Below are 14,213 nucleotides of genomic sequence, written 5' to 3'. Positions count from 1 at the left end.
AAAACCACCCAAGTCTGAAGTGGGTGGTTTTTGTATTATCTGACATTTTCATCGAAGAAAGGTGCATCCCCACCATTCATAATCCGAAATCCTAGGGATTGTCTTTGATAACCTCCTTCATTTCTCCTCGCATTCCAAATACGTCAACCAAAAGGTGAAAGCTAGGAACAAAGTTCTGAAAGCTTTGGCTGGTATCTCTTGGGGTAAGAATGGAGAAACGTTGGTAACGACATACGAGGTCATGGGTACGAATTATGTTCTCCCAGTCTGGACTTTTTTCGATAGCAACATACAATGGAGGTCCTTGCAACTACACAAAACATTGCACCACAAATTGCAACCGGCTGTGCCCAGATGACAAGCGTCACCTCCGTGATGAGACCAGGATGCTATCCTCAAACATCACATTGTGTTGTTGAGTAGACAGTTCATGTTGGCATCCCATCTGTCGTATCTTCCAAACCTTCACACCGTGATCACAGGGGCCTCCGCGGCAAATCCGTCACGAAGGCATCCATAGCGTCATTTCACCGAATATCGACAGATTTTCAATAGCGATGAAATCCATACATTAATTGGTGATCTCCGAAGCCATAAATGGTTACAGATGCAAGAAAGTCCAATATCTTCCAGAAATTTCGGACAGTGAGAGACTAGGAAAACTAGTTCGATTCTGTGCACAACTAAGACCCAGGTACAGCAATGTTCTCATTTCGAGAGCGCATTGTTTCCGGAATCAAAAATTAAATTATAATTCCTAATTAATATTTTCCATTTCTGAGTTCTATTTTTTTCTACCAATATTTTCAGGAAAGAACTTTCGCCTACAGCCAACATGTTTGCAACAACAACATTAAATGTACCGAAAACGTATTTTTCGGTGCAACTTTTCTGCATAGTCTACTTAAACTAGAAATTTTAAATTACCGCCAATTTGGTCCGGAATGCATCTAAAACATTTGATATACCGAAAGTGGAACGGGACTTCCATATGAGAATTATTCCAAAACACGAACCTATTCGAATCATTTTTCAAAATACGGGATGCCAAATTACAGCTAATACGGCGGAAAATGCGGCTAAAACTTTCAAAATACCGAAAATGGGTCAGAACTTCTATATGACGGCTATGCTAAAATTTGGACCTTCAAAAAATATTTTGAGCAACCTCCAAGAAAGTAGTATTTTACAACCACTTGTGATGAAAAATATGGTTAAAACCCTTAAATACCGGAAATGGGGAGGGACCTTTATTTGGCTATGTCATAAAATTGGCCTATATACATATTTTTTCAAATATCAAATCTTTGTTGAAAAATACGTCTAAAATCTTAAAAATACCGAATATTGGTCAAGCCCTTAATATTGGACTATGATAAACTTGGAATTATACCAACAGTTTTCTGTAACGATGTTTCTCCCCCACCAAGACCTATTAATGTAAAGTGACTGGCAATTCGGTGTATTGGAAAAAATACAGAACATGTGCGGTATCCTTATATTGGAGCTACACAAAATCGTGTAGCTCAAATATATACCATTCGCAATACCAAACATTATATCTTATCTCTAAATATATATATATAGCAACCCTCGTATGCGTTTCATTAAACACTTTGCAATACTTCCATTAGTCTATTACACTTCCAATCTATAAAACTCTCAGAAACTTTTCCAATCGAACAAGTTCAAGGATAACCAATTGTATATTGCACAAGGTAAACTGTAAAATTTTCCCCATGGAGTACAGGGCTTATTAAAAATATTTGCCGCAATTTTGTGTAATTTGCAAAACTAACCATGGCCAATGCCACTGACATTGGTTTTGGTCATAAGCATGACGAAGACGGCGACGACGGCGATGACAGCCAAGACGCTGTTGGTGATGCTGATGCGGATGGAACGACGAATGGCAGGTTTTAAATAAACACACAAATTGGAGGCAAGCAAAACAAATGTGCAACTTAAGTCTCCAACACCACTACCTACCTCTTAGCATTTGCAGCATTAGCGGATACATGAAAATCGTGACCGGCACCATTTAAATCATGATGATATGAATGCTGTGGCTGCTGCTGCTGTTGTTGCGGCTCTGATGCATGAGAATGCTCAGGATGAGGAGGATTATGGCGATGGTGGTGGTGATGACGATGCGTTTGATCAGCAGCAACAACAACATCATCATCGTTGTGATCATCACACTGATGAGGATGAGGTGGCAGATGATGATGATGCGGGTATTGTTGGTATTCCTGATGCCGCTCGAGCTCCTTCTCCTTCAGTTCCTGTTCGGCTGTTAAAAGTTGGACAGCACCATCGGTATGACGGCGCGGTTTCTCATCGCGTGAACGTCTATATTTACGTGATGAACGTTCGGCTTTGGGCGAAATGATTGCTGCTGTAGAGGTGCCAGCACCTGCTCCCGCCATTGGCTGGGCCACAGAAGGCGGAATCGGTTTCGTGGATGATGAAGATAATGATGAATGATTAGCATTAAGTACATTATCACTAGCACTACTGGTTTGAAGAGTCTTTAAGGAGTCTTGAGATACTTTACTGGAGGGAGGTTGTGGTGGTTGTTGATGTTGTTGTTGTTTTTGTTGGTGATGATGATGACGATGCGTTTGATGATTATTTTTGTTATTGTGATTTTCAATATTCAAACTATAATCCGAAAGACTTTTTAGACCTGGTGGCAAAGAAGAAGACTTGGTCTGAGAATCCATCATTGGTAGATGGGATTTCTTGTGATTGCGATGCAATGCCATGTTGGCATCATCCTCGACTTGCAGGAGGAGACTACTATCGTCATACTCGTTGTCACTAAGATCATTGATAAAGATGGACGATGAGGAACGCTTGTCCTTGGAGCGTTTTTTCTGGCTCATCACACGGGTTTGACTTGTCTCCCCGCCCGGAGACATCATGACGTTTGTGCTACTGGCCGCCTTTGTTTGTTTGCTCAACGATCTTGAATGCGATCGTCGAGATCGTTGACGTTCGTCGTGACTATTGGGTGCAGAAAATTCGTCTTCGTTTGATGATGAACTGCCGATGTCTAGACCCTTTTCTTTGCATATTATGTCATAGAGAGCGCTAATTGGTCGTGATTCACTGCGCACACGCACTGCCCTCCGGCGGTTACTAAAACGCTGCGTGCTTCGACTACTACGTGTTCCGGCAGTGGCAGGTGAATTTCGCGGAGAGCCAGCAGAAGGCTGGGGAGCGAATTCCGTTGCCTTGCTGCTGTTACAGGGCTTAAAATTGGTACAAGCAAAAACTACACTACCATCGGCATTAGCGACCGGGGGAAGATCATAGGGAATATTACCTTTTGCAGGGTTCGCCAAATTTGGTGATGAGTTCCCGTACGGATCGTTGACACTTTTTGGCTGCGGTTCCTCCCTTGGAAGACCGGAACCAGCCCCACGAAAAAACGAAGCCCCAGATGTTGTGGAGTTACCTTCCTGTTGTTCGGCACTGGTCACGTCCTTTGGTGCTATAGCTGTGGGCGATTTCGGTGATTGGATAATGGGCGGTGCTACTGTGGCTGTGGCCGTTTTGGGAAATTGCCGTTCGTCCTTTACCAATTTCGAGGGTGTCCTATAGACACTTTGATAATTCTCATTCAGAGAATCCTTGACTTCCGGCGTATGGATACGTAAATGTAGATCGGTATAGTATGCGGGTGCAGTGTGATGATGGAAGTGCGGATGATGTCCTTGGTAACGTTTGAAATTTTGTTGCTTCTTAAGTAGTGATTGTTGTTGTTGTTCCGATTGTGGATGTTGCAGTTGCAGTGGTTGGGGATTTTGTTGTTGTAGCTGGCAGCTAGTTTTGGCAGTGGCTGATTCAGAACTTAGGTCATTCACCGAGCTATCAATAGCGGATTCTGGAATGAAAAGCAAAAAATGCAAAAAAAAACGAGAAAGAGAAAGGGCAATTAAAATTCAAGAACTCAGATGAAAAAAGATAAATGTGAAATAATGTTTTGTTTATTAAATTAATGGCAATTATAGAGATTTACTGGATGACAGAATGTTATATATTTAAGCTTTTGAACTTTCATATTTCAAGTTGTGTAAGAAATATTATATGTACATATATACAAGCGTATGGTTGTTATCTTCCTACACACCATGAATGAAGCGATTGCCAATTGCATGTGAACTTTTATTTTAGCCTGACACATGACCCAATGAATCGAAATGACAAAAAGTCAAGAGGTCAAAACCTGTGAGAATATAAAACACACACACACTGAATATGTGAGTCGGATAACCACAGATAGTTGTGGAGGTATTGAAAAGGGTAGACAACAAACAAAGTTTTTTGGGTTTTGTTGCAGACTTATCTATCTATATATATAAAAATGAATTGCTGTTCGTTAGTCTCGCTAAAACTCGAGAACGGCTGAACGGATTTTTCTTATCTTAGTCTTAAAATATTCGTAGAGCTTCAGGGAAGGTTTAAAAGGTGAGGAAAATTTAAAAATCGCGAAAAATTTGCAAAAAAGAAAAAATATTATGAAAAAAAATATTATGAAAAACAATGTTATGAAAAAATAAATATTCATTTGTCAAATATTGAAATTTTTCAAAATATTTTATTTTATTCAATTGGCATTGTAACGAAACTTTTTTTCTGAGAATGCAAAACAATAATTGAGATGAATTCGCGATCATTGTATGTACACGTTTTCCATAAAATTCACGTACATTTTGGAAAAAATGCAAGGATGAAAATCTGAAGATTCAGAAAGAGTTCTGATTCTAAGACACGTGCCCTAGATTATTCTTCTTGAAAATAATAATAATAGGAACACAGTATCGAAAAAGGTGGATTACTATTACATGGGGGATATTTGAAACCTTGGGCGAACATAACATGGCAGCCAAATACCGAATATTAAGGGATGCCGTTAGATGGGGATATCCGAATACTTGAGTCAATATGGAAAATTCTAATTAGGGAGAATTTCTGCCCAATAAGTATCCCTAATATTAGGTTTGGGAAAAAGAAATCCATTAGACCGGTGGAACGATCGAATTTTACAGGCATGTCGTAACATCGTCCAGGAGCTAAAAATTAAACCATTCACACAAAGCTGGATTCAAAAATAAGCTCAATGGTTGGGTGCCTCACCAATACCAATACCGCAATTTCAGAGCACTATCTTAAAGATAATTTAATATTGGGCTATCGTTATGTGAATTATACATCAACAATATTGCTATGCAAGACAACGTTTGCCGGGGCGGCAATGTTGAATGTTGAAGTGTTCGTGAATCTTCAGGGAAGGTTTAAAAGGTGAGAAAAATTTGAAAATCGCGAAAAATTTGCAAAAAATATTTTGAAGCATATTTGCATTTCTGCGAATTTAGTATCGAGCTATATGGAAAGCACCACGTCGTAGTTGTTATTTTGAGGTATTTTGAGCGAAAATTGGTAGAGTATAATGCCTTTAAGCCTACATTTGTCATTTATTAAAATTTTTCAAAATATTTATTTTTTTTTTAAATTGGATTGACATTGTATTGAAACATTTTTTTGGGAGAATACAACAAATAATTGAGAAGTATATTATTGAATGCACACGCGATCATTGTATTTACACGTTTTCCATAGAATACAGGTACATATTGGGACCAATGCAAGGATGGAAAATCAGAAGACATTCTGAATCGAGTTCGTGGCCATTCAGGATATTCGGATTCTAAGATCCATGCCCTAGATTAATATGTTTGAAAATAATAATATGAATGAAGTAAATGAAATGTTGATATGCAACGGGAAATATGAAATCAGGTGGTTAAATGCCTAATCGTTTTTCAATATCTTTGAACTTATAAACAGACCACGTCGCATATATCCCATACCAAAAATGTGTATCACAGAGAAAACTAATATACCAGATATTTCCTTTGCAAAAATCTATCATTAAGTTCAGCTGTAAAGAGAACAACCGACAAAAAACCAGCAAAATTAGAAAAATAGCATAATATCTAATTTGATGGTTGTACCAAAACCTCCATCCGATGTTACCTATTCGTATTGAACATGCCAACTACCGATAACACTCAGATTGGAAAACGGGAGTAAGAACCTTTAGATATAGTGCATAACTTCTGGGATGATGTTATGCCAAATTATAGCCAACTCTATGAGAAGATTAGGTCAATGTATTGAAAATGGGGCGAGACCTGTATGTATTGCTATATCAAAACTTGGACCTAAATAGGTAATTTTTCGCAGAAATGTGTCTCACCTCCAATATCCCGGAATGACATATTTTAGCTACTACAATGGGAATGGAGATATATACATTTTTGGTAGGAATATTTGACAGCATATGAGAAATTATTGGGGTTACCATTATATGGGTGCTCCCCGGAAACTTGGATCAATATTGATAATTCTTTGTAAGGAGATTTTGTACTCACTGATCATTTAAAATATAAAATTACAGCTAATTTGGTTGAAACACGTGTTCAAACAAAATACAGAGGAGTGGACCAATATTGACAATTTTAAGTAGGGTTCATGCTACCAAATAAAACAACCAATTAAAGCTGATTAGGTTGAAAAACGTGACCAAAACTCCAAAAATGTGGAGTGCCATTATATGGAGGCTTTCCCGAAGCTTGCACAATTTTTTAAGGAACATTTTCTACTCAATGATCATCCAATATATAAAATTAAATGAAGGGATTACCTGGATACTTGCCAATATTGATAATTTTAAGTACAGATATTCTGTTGTAAACCGTGACCAAGATCTTCAAAATATGGAATGTTTATTGCTACCGTTATATGGGCAGTACTCTGAAATATGTGCCAATATTGATAATATTTGGTACGGATATTTTCTGTTCAATTACAACCCATTCTGTTGAAAAATCGTCAAAACTTCTCATATTGCGAGGTACGGTTATATGGCTACCCTAAATAGTGAACCTAGGAGTAGTACCAATGTATGTGCAAATTTCAGAGCACTATCTCAAATCGTGGAGGGTAGAAAAAGCTAACTTATTATTGGCCTATCGTTATGTGAATAATACATCAACAATATTGCTATGCAAGACAACGTTTGCCGGGCCCGCTAGTATAAATATATAATTTAGTTGGTTTGTTATTTTCTGTGACACATTATGAATATTATTTAGTGTGGAAAAATTTTGGTACAACGGCATCAATAAAATGAAAATTTTTTTCTTTTAACTAATAATGATATTAGTTTTGGGTAATATAAAATTAGAGATTGTGTATATTTTACTACAAGTATTAAAATTGTCAAACTCTTTGATACGATACAAATAATAAAGGGGATTTTTTGTATAATATGGAATACCAGATATATTGGGGATTCGATCCCACGTGTCTCCAGATCAAATCCATGCCAGACAACTTGCAGTTTGTCCCTTGGTCTGGCTGGCAGGTGTGCAAGATAATTCTCGAAGGGGCCAACTGTTGTGATCTAAACAGTGCAATTAATTACATCGGTCAACAATTTCAATAAATATCAACATTTCGATAAAAAATATATTTATAATATCATGTGATCCGATATAGTCTATCGGTTCTAAGAATATAACAGATCACATCGCATACATTTTTTAATAATAGGTCGATATTTTGACATCAAATTGTCATTTCATATCGTCACTATTTACATTTTGAACACCGTTCTATATTTATAACAAAATGGCAGAATGCCTATCGCTGTAATTTCTCCTGCTATCACATGCTGTTACTTCTACCAAATTCCCCTTACCACAGTGGCCTTAATCTTTTGTCGAATTAACCTCAATAAATATCGAATTAAGTGTCACCAACAATTGAAATTTATTCAATAAAATTAAATCTCATTACCTTAACCTTGACACGATTACAGGTGTAGTGGTTGAAGTAGTCACATTCACAATATGCCCCCCTATGGCTTCTTGGTCAACACTATCGACACCCACATTTAAAACTTAAAGAATATCGCTGCCAAGTTTACAGTAAACAGTTTACAAAAAAATGTTTTGTATTTCATTGTCTTCGCGTTCTTTTTATTTTTGTAAATTTAGGCTGCCGATCAAAAGGTAAATGACAAAAACAATTTGTATTCCGTTTTTGTTATCATAGTCAGCAGTTTTTGTTAAAATGCACCTATATGCCCTGCATTTTGGCACATGCCTTTTTCTTCGTACATTTATTCACGATTGAATATTTGTTTTGGGGGGGCTCCTGTTTAAGCATCCGAAATTGGGAATTTTGAAAATTTTTGGCTCGGGTTTAAACCAAATTCGTTGTAATTTTATATTTTAGAAAATCTGCCTATCAAAAATTATGAAAATTGCCAAAAGTGTGAAGGTAGCCCCCAACTTTTGAATTCATGAGATGTTTTGCAAAAGAATTTTTATCGATTCTCATCGGGTCTAAATATTTAATTGTAAAATGCACATTGGGGATGAAAGACCTTGGTGAGTATATGAAAACCCCAGGAGGAAAAATTCGCCACAGGTCAAAATTCGTTATAGTGTTTTTTTGCTGGCCACCCTATTATACATGAAGAAATTGCTCAATATCTTGATTTGTAGCCATTGTGTGTATTTTTGGGAGTATATAAACGCTTTTCAATCGATTTGGGGGTATTTACACTTTTTTAATTCTTATTCGGTAAAAAATCGTTTATACTACAACACAGAATATTTTCAGTAGAAATCTGTTTCTCCATAGTCGCCATATGAAGGTCACACATAATTTTCAAGGTTATATTCAAAATTTCCAACATGTGGATCTGCATATTGACATTTCGTTTGTTCTTGATAGCAATTCTTTATGGCCCAGTCTCCATGTAAAAGTACCAATCGATTTTTGGTATTTTGAATGTCCATCTCCTGGTTGAGGATATAAAAAGTTCGGACCGGTCGGCCTTAGAATTTTCTTGTATTAGATATCTCCTTGTAATATAGCGCAACGATTCCGTTTCAGTCTAAATTTTAGTGACGTCCCAATAATTTTTGAAAACCTTAAAAAACACACTCACACACACAGTTACATTGTTTTCATTTGTAATTCAATTGAATTCATCTGTCACTCTCGTGATTCTTGTGCTCATTTTTTTGTTAGCTGTCGAATTCTTTTGCGGTCACATTTTTGGTCGCATGTTTTTTGGGTATGTGTTTTTTTTCGTTTGTTCTTTTTTGCTTCCAGAGCTGGGGAATTGCAATTTCATAAAAAAACAACATTGAGGGTACCAAATTTCTTCGCAAAGAATTTTCAAAATATATTTTGAAATTGTACCCATGTAAAGGTTTCGCCACATTTATGTATTTTCATAGCCCTAAGACCATTTCCCAACGGAACTGGATGTGATTGGATATTTCCGATTAAAAAATATTCTCCGCAAAACATTTTAAAATTAAGTCCTCTTTTTGGCATAATATTCATATCAAGTTCTCGTCCCATGTTAGGTATTTTGCTGGTCGTCCCAGTTGCATTTTTCAACTGAAGTGGTTGTAGATTGACATTTTAAATTCTTAGCGGCCCATGATTCATTTTTATGGTCCCAGGTGTATATTCCAAAATTTTTTTGGTGGGTCCTTGTTTTGACACAACCTGCATATTAAGTTCTCGGTATTTTGCTGGTCGTCCCAGTCCCATTTTTCATGATCTATTTTAATGGTCCCTAATGCATACCCAAACGGAGTTATTGGCGGGTAAAAATTTGGCCATAAGTCATAGTTTTCAATATATGTCCATGTTTTGAGAAGCCCCGATAAAGACATCCAGCTCCATGTTCGGGATATTGAAGGTCTCAACCCAAATTTCCAACATGAGTATCTGTATTCTAAGAGTAAAAACCCTTCAGGCGAAGAATTTACTATGACTTGGTCCACATATAAAAGTCCAGAGCGATATTAGATATGCTGAATGCTTCGCTCCTGGTATAGATGGTATGATAGAAAGTTCGTCGCAGACGAACATACACATTTATTACTTATTCAATTGAAAAATTTGGGTTAATTTTAAGGGTTCTTCTTCTTTGATTGAATTGATTAGAAAACATTTCTCTTTATAAACAGATCACACATTCTCTATATTACATGGGAGTTTAATAAAACTTATTCTTATTCTCATTCGAAAAAGTTTTCGAGAACAAGAGGTTTTCCATCCCTGACATTTTTGCCAAGTGTTTGTTATTATTGTTTGTTTCGGGTTTGAATTATATACAATTAAACCAATTTTATTCTATTCTATTATTCTCTTTTTTTTTTTGCATGTCATTGTTGAGGTTTCGTGCCCAAAAATTAGAACACACAAAAAAAAAACAACGAATGAAAATAGGTATCGAGGTGGAATTTTATTTTTGTATTAACGGCCCCAAAAGTTGAACATGACATAGAAAAATAAGTTTGTTTCTGTTGTTCGACTCAATTCAAATTTATTTGTTTCAATTTGTAAAGTTTAAATGCGTATGGAGGTGGACATTAGACAAGCGGACAGATGGGCGGGTAGACAAAAGCAAAAATAGCTGAATTGATTGTAGGTGGCAATTATCGATTGATTGTCTTAGATAAGGCAATTAAAGTTGAAAACTTAAAGGGCCTTTTGGCAAGAGATCCAAGCTGGTCATTGAAGCAAAGATAACAAATTAAAAAAATCCAAGGGTTTCTTTATAGAAGACGAAAGTGAACGGGACACTTAAAAGGAGTCAAATAAGGGGTTATTACATACAAAGAGAATAATAACAAGTGAAAAATGAAATGAATGAACTTTGAATACCCTCCACCATAGATATATTGACAGGTACTAGAAATGAAAATATACGGAACATACCAAAAAGTGGACCTATATCGACATTTCTAAAAACGGATTATTTAAACCATAATACAAATTTTAGAAATTTTTAAAGGATAATAATAACTACAACCTTATGGCTAATGAGGGTGTATACACTTTATCCTCCGCAGGTGAAATTCTTAAAAAAGAGTCTTAGAACCAAACTCAAAACGCGGAACAAATCAGATAACTATTTTAATATAGAAAATGGGGACTACCCCAAAAAGGAGGCGAATATTAATAATTTTTGGTAAGGAAGTTTGTTACCATATACAACTACAAAATACCAAATTGCAGCAAATTCGGATGAAAATCGCGCTCAAGAACCCCAAAATACCGAAAATTGGGGGTACTTATATGGGGGCTATCCGAAAAAATGGACCTTTATTCATAATTTTTTATGGAGGGATTTCGAACCTATTAAGAACCCAATGTACCAAATTTTAGCGTATTCGGTTGAAAAACGCGCTCAAGAACCCCAAAATACCGAAAATTGGGGATATCCGAAAAAATTAACCTATATTTACAATTTTTTGTGGAGAGATTTATTACCTATTAAGAACCCAATATAGTAAATTTCAGCGTATTCGGTTGAAAAACACGCTCATGAACCCCAAAATACCAAAATTTTGGTGGTACCCTTATATGGGGGATATCCGAAAAAATTGACCTATATTTATAATTTTATGTGCAGAGATTTGGTACCCATTAAGAACTCGAAATACTAAATTACAGTCAATTCGGTAGAAAAATACGATCAAAATCCCCAAAATACTGTAAATTAGGAGGTACCGTTATATGGGGGCTACCAGAAAAAGTGGACCTATATTTATATTTGTTTGTGGGGACATTTAGTACCCAATAAGAACCCAATGTTCCAAATTTCAGCGTATTCGGTTGAAAAACGCGCCCAAGAACCCCAAAATTCCGAAAATTGGGGGGTACTGTTATACGGGAGCTTTGCCTAAACGTGGGCCGATATATCCCATCTTCGAACTTGACCTGCCTGCAGACAAAAGACAACCCTATGCAAAATTTCAGCACCCTATCTCAATTCCTTCAGAAGATAGCGTGATTACAACAGACGGACGGACGGACAGCCGGACGGACATGGCCATATCGTCTTAGAATTTTACCCTGATCAAGAATATATATACTTTATAGGGTCGGAAATGAATATTTCGATGAGTTACAAACGGAATGACAAAACTAATATACCCTCCATACTATGGTGGAGGGTATAAAAAGTAAGGATGTCCAACTTTGTTCTAATATCAGTCGAAGACAAAAATACCTTTCTTCCTATTAAAAATTGTATGTGACACAATTACCCATTTTGACAATCTTCGTATAATTCACTATATACAACACAACACATGGTGGTACGTCAAAACGAATTGAATACAATAGAGACCATCTGTAGAAATAATTTTTAATAGGAAGGAAGGTAGATTTGTCTTCTACTCTTATAAGAGCAAAGATGGATGTCCAACCTTGTTCTTATAAGAGTCGACGTACCGCGATGTGTTGTCAATTCGCTTTGCGTACCACCATGTGTTATGTTGTATAGTGAATTATACGAAGATTGCCAAAAAGGATAATTGTGTCACATAAAATTGTTTGAGAATAGTTGGAATTAGGAGCAGCGGTTCAAGCTTGCTCCTTATGGAAACGATGGGTCATCCTACGTACAGCCCTGACATGGCAATCCAATTTTCGTTCATGCCGATCAAAGGGATTTCCAACTAATATTCCAAAAGGTCTTCTTATAAGTTCACGATTGCCATGAAACCCTTTCCATGACAATTTAACACCTGATTTTTTGTTTTTTGCAACTTGTCATGTCATTGAACGTGGATTTTGTAAATGATTTTGTCACATTGTATAAAAATATTTACACAATGTTTGCTGGTAACCTAAACACGTATATATCTTACACTGTTAGGTGTCAAAAGTCGCGCCATTAGAAGAAACCTCATAAAATCGTCCAAACAAAGTCTATTTGGGCAAAAGCACACATTTCTAAAGAATTGCAAAGCAAAAACCGAAAAACATATTTTGTAAATATTAACTGAGTACTCGGAATTAAGTATGTAGTTTTTTGTTTATTAAATACATACAACAACATTAGGGTGGTCATTTGAAAAAATTAGAGGTACTTAAAAATAGGTAAAAAGCTCATATAAATCTCATTTTGTTAAATACTGGCAAAAATCAAAAATCGTGAATTTTGAGTTAACGATGCTGAATTGAATTAATGTTGTGAAAAAATCAGATAAATATCTTTTACATACAATGATTGAGAAGCTGTAGAAGTTCCTCTGTTCCTTGTAAGGTGTTAGTAAATTGAAAACTTAAAACGCATTTTCTAAGTCAAATTTTCTTTTGTTTTTGTTTATTTTCAAAATTTACCAAAAATATTTTAAAAATTCATTTTTCAAGAAATAATTTGAAAATATCCCGACGTCAAAGAAAATATTTATAAAATAATGTGGGAATTATTTAAAAACCAATACCGACCACAATTAAAATTGTAGTACCATTTAGTACCTATTTTCTCTTATAGTACGTATTTCCAAAAGTACTTCCATATCTCAACTCTACACACCCATTATGACCGCAACTGAAATCTAGCTCTATACTAAATCTAGCTCTAAATCAAATGTAGCTTTCCCCAAATCCAAATTTAGTACCAGTTAGTACACATCAATATAAATTTCCATAACTACTTACTATAAGTACGAATTTCCAAAATGCCACAATCTTAATTTGATATTCTCAGAATTTTAGCTCTAACGGTTTACCTAAGTCGAAATTATATTAAATTTAGTACCATTTAGTACACATACATACACATTTGCATTACTAACTACATCATGTAATCCACTAGAAATAGTATTACTCAATGTCAGGATTCCAGCTCTATCAGTTCACTATAAATATAAATTGTACTAAATTTAGTGCCATTTAGTACACATTAATCTAAAACCTCTACTGTGCTCCTAACTCCAAATGTCAAAATGCCAGCTCTATCGGTTCACCTAAATCCAAATTTGGTACCATTTAGTACACATTAGTACAAATGTTCAAAACGTTATATATCTTGCAATCCTACACCCAAACAGTGACCCTAACTCCAAATTTCAGGATTCACGCAAAATTTGAATTGTATCAATTTTAGTACACATTAGTACGAATTTCCCAAACTTCCTACAAAGCCCAATCCTATACCCCAACAGTAATCCTAACGTCAAATTTAAAGATTCCAGCTCAATCGGTTCACCCAAATTCGCATTTGGTACTATTTAGTACAAATTTCCAAACCATCTATTCGGTTCACCCAAAATTTAAATTGTACCAAATTTAGTTCACATTAGTAGGAA

General features: G+C 35.8%; 1 protein-coding gene across 1 annotated transcript in view; it reads right to left on the bottom strand.

The window, feature by feature from the left end:
- Positions 1-1,989: 1,989 nt before the first annotated feature.
- LOC133326568 (uncharacterized) overlaps positions 1,990-14,213 on the bottom strand; it is a gene marked incomplete at its 3' end in the record, with an annotated part of 227,183 nt that continues 214,959 nt past the window's right edge. The window contains exons 6-7 of the mRNA XM_061535197.1: positions 2,710-3,892; positions 1,990-2,556 (exon numbers count right to left, since the gene is read on the bottom strand). Of these exons, the coding sequence (XP_061391181.1) occupies positions 1,990-2,556; positions 2,710-3,892 (1,750 nt within the window). The remainder of the gene's footprint in view (positions 2,557-2,709; positions 3,893-14,213) is intronic.

This window comes from Musca vetustissima, unplaced genomic scaffold (genome assembly GCF_032173495.1).
Source record: "Musca vetustissima isolate MV318-11 ecotype Yass unplaced genomic scaffold, APGP_CSIRO_Mvet_v1 utg10137, whole genome shotgun sequence".
Lineage (NCBI taxonomy): Eukaryota > Metazoa > Arthropoda > Insecta > Diptera > Muscidae > Musca > Musca vetustissima.
This window is presented reverse-complemented; position numbering and strand designations above follow the sequence as displayed.